Below are 19,608 nucleotides of genomic sequence, written 5' to 3'. Positions count from 1 at the left end.
AGATCAGTAGGTCCTGGTATTGATCCTTTTGAGATTGTAAGTTTACATCATCATATAAAACCATGAATGTCCATGAGCAAGATGAAAACTCTTGCATACGGCCTATTTATTGAAATAAGTAACAGCAGTTGGATGTGTTAATAAAGATAAAACATCAACCAATCATGTTATGTCTCGTTTTGAAGATAAAACCTGCTGATAGTCTGTTCAGCCTTACAGCGTGTCAGAGGCAGTTTGGACGGGGGGCGTGGCTAAGGGGGAAGAACCGTGATAGGGAAACGAAGCTCGTCAAAACACCGGCCGGGCTGGGTGGCTTTATCCTCGGGCTGCTGTCATGACCGGGAATGGGGGTGAATGAGGAGCCGCACGGTCGTCTGTGAGGAGGTGAGTGAGTGAGCCGAGAAAGAAGTCTCAAACTTTTTAATGCCAAGTTCGTTTTCTCGTCTCTTCAGAGTGTTTCTTCGACAGGCATCCTCTCACCTGTGCAGCCTGTGACGCACGGTCACATGTCGCAGCAGCAGTATAACAGTGAACTTCTGCTAAACGCTAAATGCTTCAATTATTTCCTCTATTTTTAACCTGTTCAGACCTGCGGCGTGTCTGCATATAACACCGAAATTGTATTAAATGCAAAAAAAAAAAAAAAAATGTTATTTGGGATCATAGGAGCATGACAGTTTTTCTACCATGACACATTTGTACATGCAGAGATAAATTAGCTTAAAGAATACAGAGCATAGAACAATGATTGGCTTGTTTTGTTGTGAAGTGCAACTGACCCATTTTAAAGTAAAACCTCAACGTCAGTCAGTTCCTCTACGGTTTAGATTCTTCTTGTAAATGCTGGAGGGAAAAAAAGGATGGAAAAGTGAAAGAAAGTCATGTTGCTATGCTCAAGATATAAAAGGCTGCAGACGGAACATGCCAGTCTTCACGAGAACTGGATAAGCCTCTGTTTGATACAGTTATGTGGCTTTGCACTGGGGCAGATCAGAGATAAAAAGTTGGAGACATGAGACTGTCAGCTGCTCTTCACTTCACTGCTGTGCTCATAACCTGCAGTTTATTAAGTGGTCCTGTAGGTCAGACGTCTTCCTCATTTGCTTCGGTTTGTGCAAATGCTCGTTTGTAGTTGTTTTTCCTGCTCCTCAGCTCTTTACATTAGATTCCTGAGTTTTAAACAGTGTTGTAAAAAGTACTCAATAGTGAGTAAAAATAAAGATAGAATGTTAAAATGTTACTATGATAAAAAATGATAGTCACCCATATATCATTTGAGTCAAAGTCTTAAAGCATTTAGTATCAAATATACATAAATATCAAAAGAAATTTTCCCGGCAGTAAATGTGCTTATGTATCAACAGTACAAGTAAAGTAAATTACACATGATTTTACATACTTTTTACAAAGAAGTATAAACTGATTGGCAATGCCAACGACTGATTGAATCTGATATTTTGCATATTTCTTATTATCAGAATCGTGTTTTTCTTATCTGTTGCCACTAAGGTCAGTCAGAAGGAAAATATTATGATGGTCAAACTTAGTCAGGGAAACGGTATTGTCGCGATGTCTATAAATAAAAAAAGCTATCTTTAAGCAAAAGAATTGTGAAAAGGCAAACTGGTGGACTGAAACAAAAGACAAGGCTAAACATCTTTGCTGGATTAGTCAGATGATATTGTCATATGTGTATCATTAACACAAAGTGCATTTTTATTATTTTGATATTAGGGTTATCGTGAAAATTGACAGTGCTACTTTGGCTATGATGAAGCACGCAATCTGCAAAGTATCTAGTAACTTATGTTATTCAAAATAAATGTACTAGAGTAGAATTACAATATTTGCCTCCAAAATGTATTGAAGTGGAAGTATAAAGTAGCTCAAGTAATACAAGTAAAGAACAAGTTACTTGATTATGTTCCATCACTGGTTTTCAAGGCACATTTGATTTAGAACTTAAATTCCTTGGCAAGCTCGACCTCCTCATCTTGTGTCTCTAAGGGTGCTTTGATATTACTAGAAGTTGGAACACTAAATGGGTCTGTTGTGAGGCTTTAATGAGGAATTTCCCGTAATTTTCAAGGATCATCTGATTTTAATGTATATTATGACCATCGTATCACATCCTCCGTCTGGTAATAAACGGATTGCTGCAGGTCATGTGACACACTTTTTATGGGCCATCAGTTCAATTATGCAGCGCATTCTTGCTGCTGAGGACTGCTACACTGTGGCAAAGGTTATTGCAGTGGTCAAACAATTTCAAGTGATCTTTTACAATAAGATAGAGATAAATATTTAATCTTACTGTACTGCTTTACTAATGTTACTTGCACCTTGTGACAAGTCACCTTCTGCAGCTGTTTTAAGCTCAACTTGGTGTTACCATTCGCTGTGGCCCAGTTACAAGTCCTGTGTGTTTGTATCCACCCTCGTCTGCACACATGAGACTACTTTTCCAAGAAGAGACCATACCGAGAAAGAGGGAAAATGTGATTTGAAACAATTTGCTCTCTTCATACGGTGACTCAGCCGTACAAAAAAAGAGCAGCAGAGGAAATGTTTCTGTGCTCTAACTCAGTATGTGGATGTGCTTTGAGAAGCACTAATTAAATGATGAGTGACATCATGTTTCCTGCCCCACATGGCTTAAATGAGTTCAACTAATCTCATTATTTTCCCCATCACTAATATGGACTTCACTTCATGGTTTCCACTGGCGCCACAGAGTTCAAATGACAAGCTGACAAACTGCTGGCAATTATATTTTGTTCCAGACACATATTCACACAGCGGTAATCAATCCCACAATGTGTTAGATGGATTTAATATGGCCTATCTTATTAACCATGATACACTTATCTTGACATAAAGGGACAGTTCTTCTCTCACAAAGTGTTGTCATTATCTGCTCATTAATAGACTTAAACAATTTCAAAAGTTCCAAAATGGAATTGGCGTATCTTCAAGGTTTTTTTCAAATATATTGAAACATTTGCACAGTCCGAAAGATGTCTATTGCTTCAGACTATTTAAAATGTCCTCTCTCCAGACAGGGGAAGTTGAGTGTATTGGGGTTACACTCAAGGTTTAGGCCTCCACAAAAATAGTCAATTCCAGCCATGTTTATAAACCGTAAAAGCAGCTTGTGCCTTATAGGACTTCCTGAGCATCCAGCCAGCAGCTTAATCTGCACCAGTAATTAGTTGTGATGTCATGTGCTACCATCAGCCGTTTCTGTAGCCTGATTACAGAGACGCCTAAGAGAGCGCAGGACTAATAAGGCCAGTGTAAAGGATTTCATGTCACATCAGGGCCATGCACACCAGATGCTGTTAGGAGCTTTAGATACATGTGTCGGCCTTTGGTTCACATGCCAGAACTACACCAGATGTTATTTTAGGGATATATTGTAAGCAAGGGGAAAACGTAGCACCACATGACCAAACACCTGGCCGACAGTATTGAAATATGAATACATTAAAAAAGGAAAGATAATGCTAGCCTTCATAATAGATTTTTTTTTTATTGTTTCAGTTCGAGTTAGGGTTCGTTCAGTTGAGACGTGAAACGTATGACTCATTTGCAGGTACACACAGTACATTTGTAGATTTAGGATTGACTCATGGTGTAAGGTGAACACTGGACAACTGCAGCACTGGAGAAAAGTGTCAAAAAGCTGCTATATGTCACTAATCATACAGTCGTGTGCAACACCTGTAAGACACTTTGTAGAAAATATGATAATGGAGCCACGTAGTCCCTGATGTAATGAAATCAAATTAAACTCTATCTGGTTCTGTGCAAGTTGTGTAGCCGTGATAACTGACGAGAAGCTATTTCTGCACCATACATCTCTAAATAAACCTGCGGTGGGAAAATGTTTGACAGGGTCTATAATGTGCTGGACAACCACTCTGCCGTGTTGTGACTTTATTTAGCTGACAGATGCTGCTCTCAAGCAGAAAGATGAATTGAGAGAAATGTATTGTCTGTTATCTGTATCTGTTTGTTTACTTTTGTCTCTTTTTGGCAATATTTCCTGATATCTGTTTCCTCTCTGTCACTTTCATTGGTTGTGATCCAGCAGGTCGGAGTTGGCCCTCTGCCCAGTTCTGCTGGTCCAACTGGGTCCCTGAGCAGGTGGCAGTGATGGTGGACTGTCTGCCTCCTGTTTTGCTGGAAGCCTGTGTGGTGGTGGGAGCATCTGATGACAAACTGAGGGAGGTCTACCAGGTATTTGCACCTTGAGGTGAAGCATATGGCTGCAACAATCCCAGTTCGATTCCAGCCTGGCATGTTAAGCCTCTCTCTTCCATGTTTCCTGACTGTATCACAGCTGTCAGTATCCGGTAAAGGCAGAATTGTCTGCAGTTTCCCATGTACCAGGTCATGTACCATGTAATTTATTATTTTAGACTCACTAAGAAAAAACATTTTTGGCTTTGAATAAGTGTGCACTGAGAGACCATTGAGACCATTGTTTCAGACAACTGAAATAATGTGCCACAAGTGTTGATGACATCTGAGTTTCAGGATCAGTTAATCAACATCTTCCTTCTATTTTTCATTAAATGAGGCATGTATGTAGAATATGTGTAATGTAGATTAAAATAACATGTATCAGAGCTAATTATAACAAGAACAGAGGTCCAGCCAATCCTTCTCTTCCTGTCTCCCGCTCAGAAAATTAGCAATAATGGAACTCCAGAGCACCTCCTGTTGGAGCCTGAGGTGCTGCATGTCCTCGCGCCTCCCTTCGTCAGCAGGTCGCAAGCTGAGGGCAAAGCAGCAAGGTCCCATGGGAAGAGGCGGCGCTCCTTTCTCAGGAAGAAGAGGGAACTACCTCCCAGTCAAGGTCTGTCACCTGCCTGTCTGGTGCGATACTTTTATCCATGGAGGCGACAAGCATGTTGGTTTTCTCAACATTTCTGATTTGACCCGGTAATTTTACCTGTGTTATTGATGATATATGTAACTTTTTTTATGGTATTTTAGCCCCTCACATGTTTGCAGGTGGAGGAGCAGATGGAAGAGGAGGAAGTGAAGATGTAATTGTTCCTAAAGACATCGACCTCATGGCTTTACCTCAACTCTGCTTTCCAGGTATTAGATATACTGGCACACAAACAGACACAGACAAGTCTCCATTTAGACCAGGATAAGTTCAATGTCATGAGGAAAAACATGTAGATAATTAAATCTTTAGAAAAAATATAATGTTCAGACTGATATTACCTGGGAATATTTTCTTCATAATTTAATTAGAGTTTGGGGTTCAAAAATTAAAAATATTCAGTTGTCTGCATCATATCCTTCAGCCATTTAGTAGCACAAACTTGACATGATTTTCCTACATGTTAACATATTTTGATATTTTTTCCCTCTTCATCAGGTGGGCTACAAGTAACCAAAGAACAGAAAGATGAACAGTTCCATTTCCTGGTTTTCACTGACGTTTTTGGCAACAAGTCCCATGGAGTAGTAATGCAGTGTTACCGTCCGATACTGGTACACAGCACTACACATCACACTTCACACATATCAGTTTCCTAAATCCCAACTGTGTTTTGCTGCACCAGGCAGATCTGTAACCTCTGTAATCATTTTAGATACACTACAATGGCCATAATTGTTGATTATACTTAACAAGTTTCACCATCATCTTTCCTGTGTTTTTACAGGAGGAGATGTCCGTCTTGCCAAATGGAGCTGGGTCCTTCAAATCATCTCAACTTTTTTCTGCCTACAGTTTCTGTGTCATATCCAAGTATCCTTACTTCACTGCACTCAGAGACTGTCTGTCATGGTGAGAAATGTATGAAACCAATCTGTTTGCCTGAATAAAATCTTGAAGAGGTTTTTGTTTGTTCGGTTTAGAGATATTTTTCTGTTCATGAGCGCTTCAATGTACTTGTCAAGCGTAGGTGTCATACTTATTTGTGTATATTCATCTTCATTTCAAGATTTTCTGTAAATAACTGGATCAACATTTTGGTTATCACACGTTTTGTTGGCGTTACAGCTCTGTGAATCCCTCAGTCTCTCTGTCTGTTTCTGTTGCTTTGTTAGTCTGTTAATCGAGCTGAGAACCTGTCGTTTGTCAGACGTGGAGGAGAGAGTGAAGGAGTTTGCAGCCAAGCTGGCACTAGTGCCTATCCCCCCGCCTGGACAGCTACACTTGGTGTGTTTGTTTGTCTGCTTTGTTTAGATTATTTAACTATAATTATAAAGCCCAACTGCAGTTATATAAAGATCCATTCTCTGTGGTTACCAGTCCTAAAAATGTTTACATTCAATATATCATGAGCCAAGTCCTATCATGTTCACATTACTGATATGACAAACTAATATAGGTAATGGTAGCACAGTTGTATATGTGTGTATATGTATGTATTCACACTCACGGAAGAACAATGACCCTATGTATGTTGTGCAGATGTTCACCTTGCGTCCTCTGACCATTGTGTTGCCATCCAGAGAGGACAAAGAACACCCAGCTGTAGATTTAGACCTCCATCTGCCTTTCTTCTGCTTCAGGCCGCAGCAGCTACTGCAGGTATCACACACACCTGTTGTGTTAGTGAAACAGGAGGAGGCTCACATTAACTATCACTTCTCTGTTTGTCCTGCTTTCTGTCCTTGCCTTTGTAGGTGCTGTCCTGTCTCCTGCAGGAGCAGCGGGTGGTGTTATTTTCTGCTGATTGGGCCAGGCTCACGCTGGTGGCAGAGAGCCTGTTGCATTTTCTGCAGGTCAGTTGAAAGCATCTGGAAAGGGCACAGTATTTTTAAAACTTGATTTTTATTGAATTTAATGCATAACTGTGATTTCAAAATGGCTTTGATCGAATTAAGTCTTTGCTGCTGTTTTATTTCATTAAGACTCAAACATTGGCTTCAAAAGCAAGTGAAGGGAAAAGTAGGGCAGAGCTGCCGTTGGAAGCCTTTTAATAAAGACTTCCTGTCGATATTCAGGAAAATAAAAGTCCCTTTTGTATAAATGTGTATCTTTGAATTCAAATTGGAAAAAATAAGAACAAAGTTGTAGCACAATCCAGTTAATATAATTAAATTAATATGAAACTTATCTAATTGCAAGTCAAGCCATTATGCTCAGTTTGAAATGATGCCCAACTATTAGAAAAAAAATATTTAAGAATATTTTTGCAGCATTGAAAGGTTCTGAGTCCTCCACAATCCCTCATGAAGTAACTCATCCTTTCAATCTTTTGATCCATGAATTTGTCCATTCATACCTCCCTGATCTTTCTTCCAGCCTCTGTCATGGCAGCAGCCTTATGTTCCTGTCCTGGCCACAGGCATGCTGGACTTTCTCATGGTTCCTACCGCCTTCCTCATGGGCTGCCATCTCAGACATTTAGAAGAAGTTGCTGCTGTGAGTACATGGCCTTCTAAATGAGTTTGAGCATCCAGTAAAAGATAGTTTTGGAAGTGGAAAATGATGATAATGTACATTTGGCAATTTTTTCATTCATCATATTCATCTCAGATTAAAGAATTATGATGAAATGACTCAAACATTCTGTTTCAGGATAATGAGAGGCATGACACTGTCATTGTATCTATCTTTGACCACAAAACATAAACATTTGTTTACATTACATATTACATTTGTTTCTTTGTGGCTGTGTTGGCTACATTTTCCTACAGACTTAACATGGATTTTTTTTGTTAAGCAATGTCATATTTTTTACTTTAGAAACACATCCTTGAGTACACAAAGAGGGGAATGATTTATTTTATTCTTGGTAATCCTCTATGCAGGAAACAGATGATCTGATCCTAATCGACATTGACAACGGAAGTGTTTCCACTTCTTGTTCTGAGACTCTCGACCTACCACAGATTCCACCGGCTGCTGCAGAGTGCTTCACCCAGAGGTACTCACTACATTACCAAGAATAACATGAGTACAGCTATTTTCTAGAAATAGTATACAGAAATCTAAACAAACTAACTAAAAGAAAGCAGCATATGGATTTGGACTGAAGATGTACAGTTCTAATTATTCAGTAACTTCTTCCCAATCTTGTTAAAAGATATGAATATGTTTCTATTTTGTTAGACATCATGAGTGTGTTTTTTGCAGATGTCAGTCCCTGAAGATACACTTTGACCTGTATCAGTGCCAGCATGCAAGCTGCACTGAGATCAGTGGGCAGCGGGCACAGAGGAGAGCGTGGCAGCACAACCTCAACCAAGACATCCAGAGGACCACACTGGAGCTGATTGTCAACATATTCAGGTTGTGTGAATGTTCATTGTTTCCTATTAGGTCTGAATTTTAATGAAATAAGTAAAAGTTCCGTTTGATATTACTAATAATGAATGAGAAGAAACACCATTTTCATTAGTTTGATATTTATTACCCCAAAAATTTAGACAATAACAAGGATAGCCCCAAATAACAAAAATTGACAATGTCAGTAGCGGGTGTTTCCGCCATTTGCCGCAATGACAGCTTGACAGCGACGTCTCATGCTCCTCACTATCCTCATGATGTTGTTCTGAGGCAATGCGTTCCACTCCTCCACAAGTGCTACACGCAGTTCTGCCAGGTCACGTGGGGGTGGGGTACGATCATCCAGTCTCTGCTTCAGCTGGTCCCAGACGTGCTCTATGGGGTTCAGGTCAGGGGACATTGCTGACCATACCATATGAGGCACTCCGACTTCCTAAAGTCGAGCTGTGACAATTCTGGCACGATGTGGTGGAGCATTATCAACCATGAACAGAAAGTTGGGGGTGTGCTGGCGGAATTGGGGGATGATGATGGGTTCTATGATGTCTCTGAGGTAAGAACGTGCAGTGGCTGAGCCATCTACAATAACCAAATCTGTTTTGCACTGACTGGTGATGCCTGCCCAGACTGTTGCACCTCCTCCACCAAAGGGAACCCTGGGGACCATGTTGACCTCGGCGTATCGCTCACCTCGCCTTCTCCAGCAACGCTGACGACCATCATTTCTGTGCAAGGTGACCCGACACTCGTCAGTGAACAGGACGGTAGACCACTGCTGCATTGTCCAGGTCACATGGTCTTGTGCCCACTACAAACGTTCACGGCGGTGTCTTGGTGTCAGTGAAGTCACCTGCAACGGTCGTCTGGCATTCAAGCCAAAGCGATGGAGTCGGTTTCGAATGATTTGTCTGGAAACCCTAGTACCCCTCACATCTCGTAACTGGGCCTGCAGCTGTGTGGCAGTTGCATAACGATGTCTGAGTGCATAGGTCCTTAGGTACTGGTCATCGTTGCGGTCTGTCACTCGTGGGGCTCCACTCCTGGGTCTGTCACAAACTCTGCCAGTAGTTCTGTGTCTTGATGCCAGTCTGCTGATGACACTTTGAGACACACCAAGTTCACGAGCAACATCTGACTGCCTGCCACCGACCCGAAGGCGCGCTATGGCCAGGTGGCGCTGCTCGTCCGTTAAGTGACGTCATGTGTTCATGGCTGTTTGAATGATGAACGTGGAATGACTTACTGACAATACCAGCTTTTTATACCCACAGAATGTTGAAATTGATGCCACATTGAAAAGGGTTGTCTTTTAGTTTTTTGGTATTGGCCAATATGTAAGGCACACTGTACACAGTAAGACCATTATGTGGAAAACACCAAATGAGGTGTGTCTATCACCCCAATACAATTGCCTGCCTATCCCGAAACTCTCTGAAGTGAAACAAACACCGTATGTATGAAATCCACTTAGTCTCTCACAATATCCCTAACTTATTGTGAGTAGTGTATATATATATATATATCTATGTGTGTGTATATAACAGGGATGTTGGAAGTCATCTGAACTATGAACATCGGGTGTTTAACAGCGAAGAGTTCCTGAAAACCAGAGAGCCATCTGAGCAGCTTTTTTACAAGAAGGTAAACAGCAGTTTCTATCATTTTTATCTTGAATTTGCTGGCTTCTCTTAGCTGACATGGAACTCTGAGCCCTGTGCTTACTTTCAAATTAACGTGGCTGTGTTCCAGGTGTTGGAGACACACATCTTCCATTCATTCCTCAGGGATCGTCTCAACAGGAAAATGGACAACTATGCTCGAATGGAACTCAGCACTCGCTCTGAGATGCAGAGGTGAGTCGCTAAACCTACCTCTAGAAAGCCTCAAACCAAATGTTGATATGCCTCAAGTTGTTATGTGTGTCTCTCACTGATGAAAACTGAACATTATAAGCTGCATAAAGGTAGGATTTGTTGCATGGCTGTTGTTTTGGATTTGTTTTAGTTCTGGGGGAACTTGAAATTACACTGAAAATACATCCATAGATCCAGTCGCTGATACCACATGTAGTTGATCGCAATGAGTTTTGTTTTCATTTTGAAGTCCACAGCTGAGGAAAAATTAGCTGAGGCAATCTTCTCTAGCATGTAAGGCAAAATCTTGAGTTGCAATACCCTGCAATGCATAGTTTGTGTTATTTGTCATCTAGGATGAAGGCTATGCTTGAAGTCCCACGCAGACCAACCATGCAGGAGATTCAAGCACGGAGAAACAGCTCTGCTACAGAAAACAGGCTGAGTAAGAGGCTGGGTATGAGCCTCCCAAACCTCGGAGACGACCAAACTCTAAGCTTCCAAAGAAACACGCTGCTGACCAGGATCATCTTGCCTGACCCTGGTGAGACTGCAGAGGAAGTTTAGGCAAAGCAGAGGTGCTAACTGTCAGGATATGGACAAAATAGCTTGGAAAAGATTAAACCTTTGTCTGTTTCTCTCCCCTTCTTGCTGTCACCTCATCTTCCTCCGCACATTTTCTCTTTCCCTTTTTCTCTTTGTGTCTACTAGGTGTGAGATGTACTCCTAAGTCGGTAAAGGTCTTTAAACTCCCTGATTTCCCAGCAGCTCTGTCTGTCCACTCCGTCCAAAGTTATTACAGTGAGCTGATCCAACAGCTCGGCAAGGCCATCTTCTCTGCCCAAAATGAAGACCCAACTCTGCTGGCCAGGTATTTTTCTTTTCTCATCTTTTGTGGAACAACCCTGTCATGCTTATTACTGTATCTTCATTTCAATTTGTACTGGTCAATGCTGGTTTTGACTGCAAATACTTTAAGTTTAACAATAGCTTTCCCTCTGTAGATTCTACTTCTTGCGTGGTTTCATCAACACATTGTGTTCACGGCGACTGGACGCTCTGGGTGATTTCCAGAACCTCTACAAGACAGACACCGCCATCTTCCCCACACAGATGGTCACATGGCTCGTGGACTCACTGCACCGAGACGAGAGGCATCAAGCTGAGAGACGACCTGAACTTAAGAGACTCATCCTCAAGGTCGGTCAGTTTACACGACCTGTATTCCTGTCCCGTTGAACTGGTGGTGATGGACGTGACTTTTTTTCCCCATCTGTTAGGTGAAGACAGAGAACGAAAAGCCATTGGTGCAGCCTGACGACCACGTCAAGAAGTTTAAGCTTCCCCGAAAGCATCTGCATCAGGAAGAGTTTGTGCGTTGCGTCCAGGAGAGCGGGATTGTTAGGGATGTTGCCACCATACATCGTTTATTTGATGCTCTCATTATCGGTAAGTGAGGAGAGTCTGATGTATGTAGTCTGGAGATCACTTTTGATGTTTGATATCTTGTATAGAAGCTTTCAGTATCAAACGTCAGACTAACAAATGCTGGAGTGTTGATTTGATGTGCTGTGAGCTGACAGAGTGAACTCAGAAGAGACGATACAGCAATTAGTTTCTTGTCGGTTGAGAAACTAAAAGAATGCAAAGAATGCAAATCGATTTCAGGACTTGTTGCTGACATAGTGGAATCAAGCAGCCCTCAGATGATCCGTTACACCGCTTTAATGTTCTGTAAGCATGAAGTACAGTCTGGACTGAATGTCTCGTTATACTCACACAGCCACTCAAACCAGTGTCCAGCTGAAGTAAAGGGAACAGATTCATAGTTAAAAAAATACAGTGTATGATATAATTGTCTAGTGACTAGACAAAGACTATAAAATGCTATATTAGTTACTGTTTTGGTTGAAATAATAATTTCTTTGAATAAATAACAGATCTTCACCTCAGACAGACCATATAAGACACCAAGTGGGAGTAAATTTGAAACAACGTCGAGTCAGATTTGCCTCCCAGGAATCACTTATTAGTTGTTTTTACAATGATTTTCTTATTTAATGAATTTTCTGGATGGGTTATAGGACAGCGCTAGAAAGTATATTCATATAACAAATTTCATATAATGAATCAAACGACTGTGTATCATGAGAGGTGTCACTCACAGTAAGGAAGCAACATCATTTTCAGAACTTGCTGTGAAGATGGAGAACATGAGGGAAACAGAGGGTCGATGTCATGTCACAAGGGTCATGAAATGGATTCAGATGGTCACGCAAAGTCTTCAAAGCCACTCTAATTAGTTTTCTTTTTTCGATGTGGTTTTCCCCATCTTTGTTTTGATGGCTTTCACACAAGAAAGACAATCATGCACGGCCATCTTGGGGGGAAAAAAGTCAGACAGACTAGCAGGACTGATCAACAAATTGAAAGGTTTGTAATTAGTGTGTCAGACGGTCGTTTAGTAACTATGGACTATTCTGAGTCATCTGAGGCTGATTGAGGAAATGAATTTAATCTATTTGTGTCAGTGTATTTATGTACATGTTTTCAGCATGTGTTTTTCTTCTCCCTCATCATACACTATATTGCCAAAAGTATTCACTCACCCATTTAAATATATGAAATCAGGTGTTGCACGCATTTCCATGGCCACAGGTGTATGAATAAATATAATAGTCTAGTCGTGAAATTTCCTCGCTCCTAAATAATCCACAGTCAACTGTCAGTGGTATTAAAACAAAGTGGAAGCGATTGGGAACAACAGCAACTCAGCCACGAAGTGGTAGGCCACGTAAAATAATGGAGTGGGGTCAGCGGATGCTGAGGCACACAGTGTGCAGAGGTCGCCAACTTTCTGCAGAGTCAGTCGCTACAGACCTCCAAACTTCATGTGTCCTTCAGGTTAGCTCAAGAACAGTGCGTAGAGAGCTTCATTGAATGGGTTTCCATGGCTGAGCAGCTGCATCAAAGCCATTCATCAGCAAGTGCAATGCAAAGCGTCGGATGCAGTGGTGTAAAGCACGCCACCACTGGACTCTCCACCACTGGAGGTGGAGAGGGGGATTATGGTGTGGGGTTGTTTTTCAGGAGCTGGGCTTGGCCCCTTAGTTCCAGTGAAAGGAACTCTGAATGCTTCAGCATACCAACAGATGTTGGACAATGCCATGCTCCCAACTTTGTGGGAACAGTTTGGGGATGGCCCCTTCCTGTTCCAACGTGACTGTGCACCAGTGCACGAAGCAAGGTCCATAAAGACATGGATGACAGAGTTTGGTGTGGATGAACTTGACTTGCCTGCACAGAGTCCTGACCTCAACCCGAGAGAACACCTTTGGAATGAATTAGAGCGGAGACTGAGAGCCAGGCCTTCCCATCCAACATCAGTGTGTGACCTCACAAATGCACTTCTGGAAGAATGGTAAAAAATTCCCATAAACACACTCCTAAACCTTGTGGTTGTGGAAAGCCGATGTCATATTAAATCCTATCAATTAAGAATGGGATGTCACTTAATATGTGTGACAAGGCAGGTGAGCAAATACTTTTGGCAATAAAGTGTATGTTTTTCTGTCTGCTTACACCTGGTTGCATCCCAGTCTCTCTCTCTCTGCTGCAGACGAGACAAACCAGGTGGACCCTGAACTCTTCAGAGTCTTTTATACCTTCTGGAAGGAGACGGAGGCCGAGGCACAAGATGTCAACTTGCCCTCTGAGGTCATAGACTGTCTTGACAACAACGAGTGCGTCTACAAGCTGTCATCGTGTGTCAAGACCTCCCGAGGCGTCGGTAAAATTGCAATGACGCAGAAACGTCTGTTCCTGCTGACTGAGGGACGACCGGGATATCTGGAAATCACAAAGTTCAGAGAGATACAGGTCAAGTGTCTTTAATCCTTTTTTCTTTAAATACGGTTTGGCTTTTGCATCTTCACCATAACCCTACACTCTTATTTCAATAAATAACTCTCCCATCTCTGTGCAGGAAGTGAAGATTGCATCCGCTCCATTTCTTCTTGTTCGTATCCCTTCCCTTCGCATCCGCACCTCCGGCAGGCCCGAGGTGTTTGAAGCAAACCTGAAGACGGAGACTGAACTCTGGAACCTTGTGGTGAAAGAGATGTGGGCTGGACGCAGGATGGCCGACCAACACAAGGTACAACAAAGCCTGCAGGGAGATATTCTGAAGTGTTTTGGTTGACCAGGCTTGGCGATGTTTGCCTTCAGATGTCATAAACAGAAAGTGCATGAAACACAAGACCACAATAGTCATATGTTGTATTATTGTGTTAGTAATAAATGGACTTACAGTGACAATAAATTATTCCCGTTGTTGCCTGTAATACCTGCTATCCCCTGAAAGCAACTTTCTCCCTTGTGCCACCAATTAAGGGAAACAGCATCAGGAATTTGTTCATTACATTGGCTTCAATTATAGTAAATGATGACAGAGCGAGTGTTGTAAAGACTGGTGAAAGTGACTTTACCATTACTCCTGTAATGGGGTTTGCTGCTGGTCACAGTAGATGTAGGGTTGACAAAAGGTGAAAATTTGCATGTGATTTTTACAGCAGGGATTTGATTATTTGTTTGACTATGTAAGTCAGTTTCCGATGTTTTTTGTTATTTTGCTCTGCCCACTTGATTCAACGATGCAATATACTAACATTTCTTTAACGTATGGTTTATTAATTGTCCCTCTAGGATCCTCAGTACATGACCCAGGCTCTGACCAACGTCTTATTGATGGATGCTGTCATGGGCTGTCTGCAGACCCAGAGGTCTATCACCGCTGCCTCAAAGCTGGCCTACTTTGACAAGATCAAACATGAAGGTCTGGGGTCAAGCTTTTGCTGCTTTTTTCTTCTTCTTGTTCTTTGTTTCTTTCTTTTCACACAAATACAATTTTGCTTGTAGACATTTTGAATCACCATTATCTTTTATAGACAAGCTAGATGATTTTTGATAAATCAACTTAACTAACCTTTTGAACTTTTAATCCCCTCCCCTCTCCATTCACTTTCTTTACATATCCATTCGTTCTCTGTGTTTGTCCCTCACCAGTGCCCATGATGGTGCCTAAAACTACCTCAGAGACTCTGAAACACAAGATCAACCCGTCACTGGACCTGGCTGAACCTCAGACTGTGCATGTGCTGCTATACACACCAGGTACCGTGTGAAGCAATAATGCCCTAGATTAACAAAAGTATATCTCCCTGTGGTATTTCTCCATGATACTTACTGTCCTTTACAGCTCGGGGCATGAACGAACTTTCTGTGCAGTGATAATCAGTTTTACACACTGAAGGCCTGTCAGAGTGCAGAGATTATCATGTGCCTCACATTTTCTGTGAGCTTTATTTTCTCTGTTTTATTTACTGTACAGCGGCTTGTGTTCTGCACATTGGTTGTTAAAGGCACAAGGCACCTACTGTCATATGGTGTCAAAGGGGAATTCCTGTTTTTATTAACCCAGACCTCATGTTTACACATTTTTGGGTGTAATGGGAACATATGTTTCAGAATTGGTCAAGTCGATTAGCTCAGTTGGCAACTTCAACTATCAAAGTAAGCTCTCTTAAGGTGCTAGGTTTTGCCACCAGGCTCCTATTGTTATAACAAGTGTCTGAAAAAATTGTGTAAAAGATCGCTACAGAGATACACTATCTTGTTAGAGTCACAGACAACACAACACTATGGAAGGATGAACAAAGTGACCGTTAAAATGACTGTTTCTGTAAATGTAGTCTGGATGATTTGACGAGAGTGCTGCCTTATAAACAGTCTTGTTGTGGGCCTGTCTGTGAACTGTATGGGGGTTCTCATTTTCATGGTGCTGGTGTCCTCAGACTAAACCACCCTGCTGAGCATTATGTTTTTTTTACTGCTTACAGTCAGCACTCACAATGCACTGGTTCCCTGCTCTCCCAGCCTTTGTCTCTTTCTTTCTTTCTCCAGGTCAGTTGACTGGCAATGAGGGTGAGATGAACGCAAAGCTGTGGGTGGCTCTCACTGGTGGCAGGGTGGTTGTGTTTGATGCAGCGAGCTGGTCCATGCTGCGCGACTGCATCCAGGTTGGAGAGTCACAGCTGGTGAGAGCAGACTTGCTGTTGTGTCTATTTCTAGGACTGATATTTGTTTAAAGAAGAACTCCACCAATTTTACACATCAGTGTATGTTTAAAGGCCATGTAGAGGAACTCTGTGGTTCAAGAGCGAGTTGTGCAAAGTCTGCCACAAATGACATCATTTGAAGTTGAACTCAAGTGTAAATCAATGAAAAAACAAATCTGGAGCATTAAGGAGTGAGCTTACCAGACCTCTGTAGCCCATCTCTCATCACTGCTTGAGGCTAGCAGCTCGTGGCAACATTAGAAGGAAGAATGCTTTGGATAAAAAAGATGATACTTCTGGTTCTGTTGCATCAATTTTAATAGTTTTTGTCTATAACTGCCCATCATGAGTTTACGCTACAGGAGTGTCATGCTAAATCAGTGAGGGACCCTTTAAACTTTACATATTTAAACTTAATATAGTAAAGCCAACACAAAGCCCAGTATGTGTATAAATTTAACCTTTAACATTATTCTGAAAGCACAGGTTTTTCTTGTAGAAGAAAAGAGACAATTCTTTCAACTTGATGATACCACGGGAGGCTGCAATGTTGCAAGCTTTTGAAAATGGAATGGAAAATTGAAACATAAGGTCGTTTTGATGAAAATGATTTCATTGCATTTTAACTTACTGCAGAATTTTGGAAATGTATTATCTCAGAAGACAAATACGCTATTGTCCATATTTAATGGAAACAAGTGCACATATAGTACTTTACATAAACCTTATATTTACAGACATACAATAGATACATAATACTATTAAATATGATTGAAATGATGACAATGAATACTTTAAATTAGCCCTTTTCCAAGAAATTGAAACCATCATCCCATCTTTGTTTGTATCTTCACTTTTTCCCGCTTAGTGACCCTTGAACTGCTGTAACAAGTGAAATCCAGTCATGGGATCAATAAAATGTATCTTCATCTATGCAGAACTGCATGCTGGGATTAATCCAGGAGCAGGTGTGGATTGGCTCTCAGGACTCCGTAATCTACATCATTGACACTCACAGCATGTCCTGCAACAAACAGCTGACTGAACACAGAAGTGAAGTGACTGGACTCACAGTGGACAGCAGAGATCAACACGGCAGGTAGAGACACGATCGCTGTTAGTGTTATCGGGTCGAACATTAAAAGCAGTCATATAACGATGAGTCTAAATGGACTGGCTGCAGCGGTGTGAAAGCATGTGTGTTTAACCAGTATTATAAAACTGTCTCTCCCAGTCAGCAGACGTACTCCTGCAGCTGTGATGGGATGATTCTGCAGTGGGACTCGGCCAGTCTCAAAGTGAAGCGGCAGTTCTACCTCAGCTGTGACCGGCTCTCCTCCATACAGATCCACGATGGCACGTTGTGGTGCTGTGAGTGCTTTTCACTTTATACTCTCAACAGTGGTTCTGCTAACTTATTTCACTCACTAACACTCAAATAATAAACGACAGTAGCATTTATTGCTCTTCACTGAAATCTTATTGCTGCTCACTGTACTCTATCGTGTGTGTGCGTGCGTGTGCATGTGCATGCGCATGCAGGTTGTGGTGACAGCATTGTAGAACTGAAAAAGAGTGGGACGCCACAAAGACGGATGTCACTTCCTGATGACCTACGGAGCATACCCAGCAGCTTCAGCAGCTTTATCATCATCCCAGAGGTGATTCTGAATACCCAGTCTAAATAACGGCTATTAGTTAAGCAAGTAAATTGCCAGAGAGACATTAAACACTTAATTGAAAAAGGTTTTATATACTTACAATGTTTACAAACACTTTGATGTGCACATACAGCAACATTATAACTTCCTTGGCTAAGCCCAGTTTTTGTGTGTTTGCTGCAGCGAGGTCAGGTGTGGACGGGCTGTGCAGACTCAGGGGAGTTGTGTCTTTGGGACACTAACAACCACAGACGTCCAACCAAGAGAATCTCCCTGCCCGGAAGTTCAGGCGTCACCTGTATGATTCGAGTCAAGGACCAGGTGAGCTAGGATACACAAGTGCTAACTTGTTTGTATGTGTACAGTAATGTGAGTTGAACACCTCCAGTTTCTTGGTGGTTCATGGGAACATAAAGCTTAATGAGGATAAAAAATGGAGTCATGTTTGCAGTGATTAATTTGTTAGGTGCAGTCATGTTCATGTGAAATATAAACATATTGGACATTTTGCTTCTATTCAGCAACTTATGTAGACTTAAAACTGTAGCTGAGCTGTGTTACCTGTCATTTTCTACGTGCTCATGAAGTAAATTGTGTAACTAACCACCTTCAATCATCAATTATCCTCTGCTCCCTTAAGATCTGGGTAGGTTGTTGTGGCCAGAGCAGTGTCGGAGGTCAGTGTGACGGTCAGCTGAGAGGTCAGGTGTTGGTGATTGATCCAGAGACCCACGCTGTGTCAAAGGAGCTGCAGGCCCATTCGGACAGTATCCAGACGCTCTGCTCTGCAGAGGATCGCTACGTCCTGAGTGGCTCTGCGCGCCGTGACGGCAAGATCGCCATCTGGAAAGTCGAGTAGAGAACACAGACGCAGAAAGCACAAGTGAAGTAAGAGGGAGGAGAAGAAGAAAGAAGGAACTTGGTGTCTTTGAGTATTTGACTGTGACAAAACGATCATCATGTGGCAGTTTGAATAGAACAAGGGCAGAGAAAGTTTATTTTCACTTTGGAGTGTCTTTTTCGTAGCCTCTTTAAAATGGTATTTGAGTTACCACAAAATGGTAACGGCAATCCTTTAAAGATGGCATATTCAGGCTTATGTGGAAGAAAGAGCCTTTATTTAAAATATATACTGTATGTTACAAAGATTTGGTTTCTCACACTGGTCCTGGAGTATGAAGAGCAGCAGTTCCTATGCACACAAGATGTGAAAAAAATGTCAGGTTTGTGCTGTCTGTATGTTTTGAAATCTTGATTTAGTCCAGATTCCAGCAGCATTAAGGTATTGAAATGCCACAATAAAATTGTCATTTTGTGTTATCAAACATTTATAATAAAGCACATTTTCAGATATTATTATCTCATGTTTGTGTGAGCCTGCTTGTGCGGTCCCGCTCAAAGCTGCTTATGTTGTCATCTACAGATGGTTGCAGCCTTCTTTTCTCACAGTCTGATGAGTGCAGGTATTGCTTCATGCTTCATTACCTTCATGCTTAGATTTGAAAAAATAGGTTACAGTAAAAACATAAAATGTTCAGTAGCATTTTCATTTACTGCAATTTTCCATAAACATAATTACTTGGAAGTATTAATCTTGGTGTAATTATTTTTATATATTTTATTTCCACATGTACTTCAAGCTGTTATCAATCCACCACACATTATTTCTTCCAGAAAATCTAAATGAAAACAAACTGCTCCACTATATA

General features: G+C 41.5%; 1 protein-coding gene across 3 annotated transcripts; it reads left to right on the top strand.

Annotated features, from left to right (window-relative positions):
- The first annotated feature begins 237 nt into the window (after positions 1–237).
- On the top strand, positions 238–19,255 carry LOC115567340 (DENN domain-containing protein 3-like). Of its 3 annotated transcripts, none has more exons than XM_030393809.1 (28): positions 238–384; positions 4,097–4,242; positions 4,693–4,864; positions 5,005–5,112; positions 5,402–5,517; positions 5,691–5,815; positions 6,079–6,190; positions 6,446–6,565; positions 6,661–6,759; positions 7,283–7,402; positions 7,792–7,907; positions 8,117–8,272; positions 9,814–9,910; positions 10,019–10,122; positions 10,479–10,666; positions 10,834–10,993; positions 11,127–11,322; positions 11,403–11,571; positions 13,742–14,001; positions 14,108–14,278; positions 14,827–14,956; positions 15,187–15,294; positions 16,084–16,217; positions 17,177–17,337; positions 17,473–17,609; positions 17,781–17,899; positions 18,083–18,220; positions 18,540–19,255. In XM_030393809.1, exons 2-28 carry the CDS (start codon positions 4,159–4,161, stop codon positions 18,756–18,758), a joined length of 3,819 nt encoding a protein of 1,272 aa, XP_030249669.1. In that variant the 5' UTR covers positions 238–384; positions 4,097–4,158; the 3' UTR covers positions 18,759–19,255. The 3 variants fall into 3 exon arrangements, with proteins under 3 accessions (XP_030249669.1, XP_030249670.1, XP_030249668.1); XM_030393810.1 differs by having other exon boundaries at positions 4,094–4,242; positions 5,023–5,112; XM_030393808.1 differs by having other exon boundaries at positions 4,094–4,242.
- The last annotated feature ends 353 nt before the right edge of the window (positions 19,256–19,608 follow it).

Source organism: Sparus aurata, chromosome 17 (genome assembly GCF_900880675.1).
Source record: "Sparus aurata chromosome 17, fSpaAur1.1, whole genome shotgun sequence".
Classification (NCBI taxonomy): Eukaryota; Metazoa; Chordata; class Actinopteri; order Spariformes; family Sparidae; genus Sparus; species Sparus aurata.
Note: the sequence above shows the minus strand (reverse complement) of the source record. Positions and strands in the feature narration are given on the sequence as shown.

Coding starts and splice junctions, on each gene's coding strand:
- LOC115567340 (XM_030393809.1), top strand. CDS start 4,159: ATGGTGGACTGTCTGCCTCCTGTTTTGCTGGAAGCCTGTGTGGTGGTG. Junction 14,279..14,826: donor GGATGGCCGACCAACACAAG/GTACAACAAAGC, acceptor TTGTCCCTCTAG/GATCCTCAGTACATGACCCA. Junction 18,221..18,539: donor TGATTCGAGTCAAGGACCAG/GTGAGCTAGGAT, acceptor TGCTCCCTTAAG/ATCTGGGTAGGTTGTTGTGG.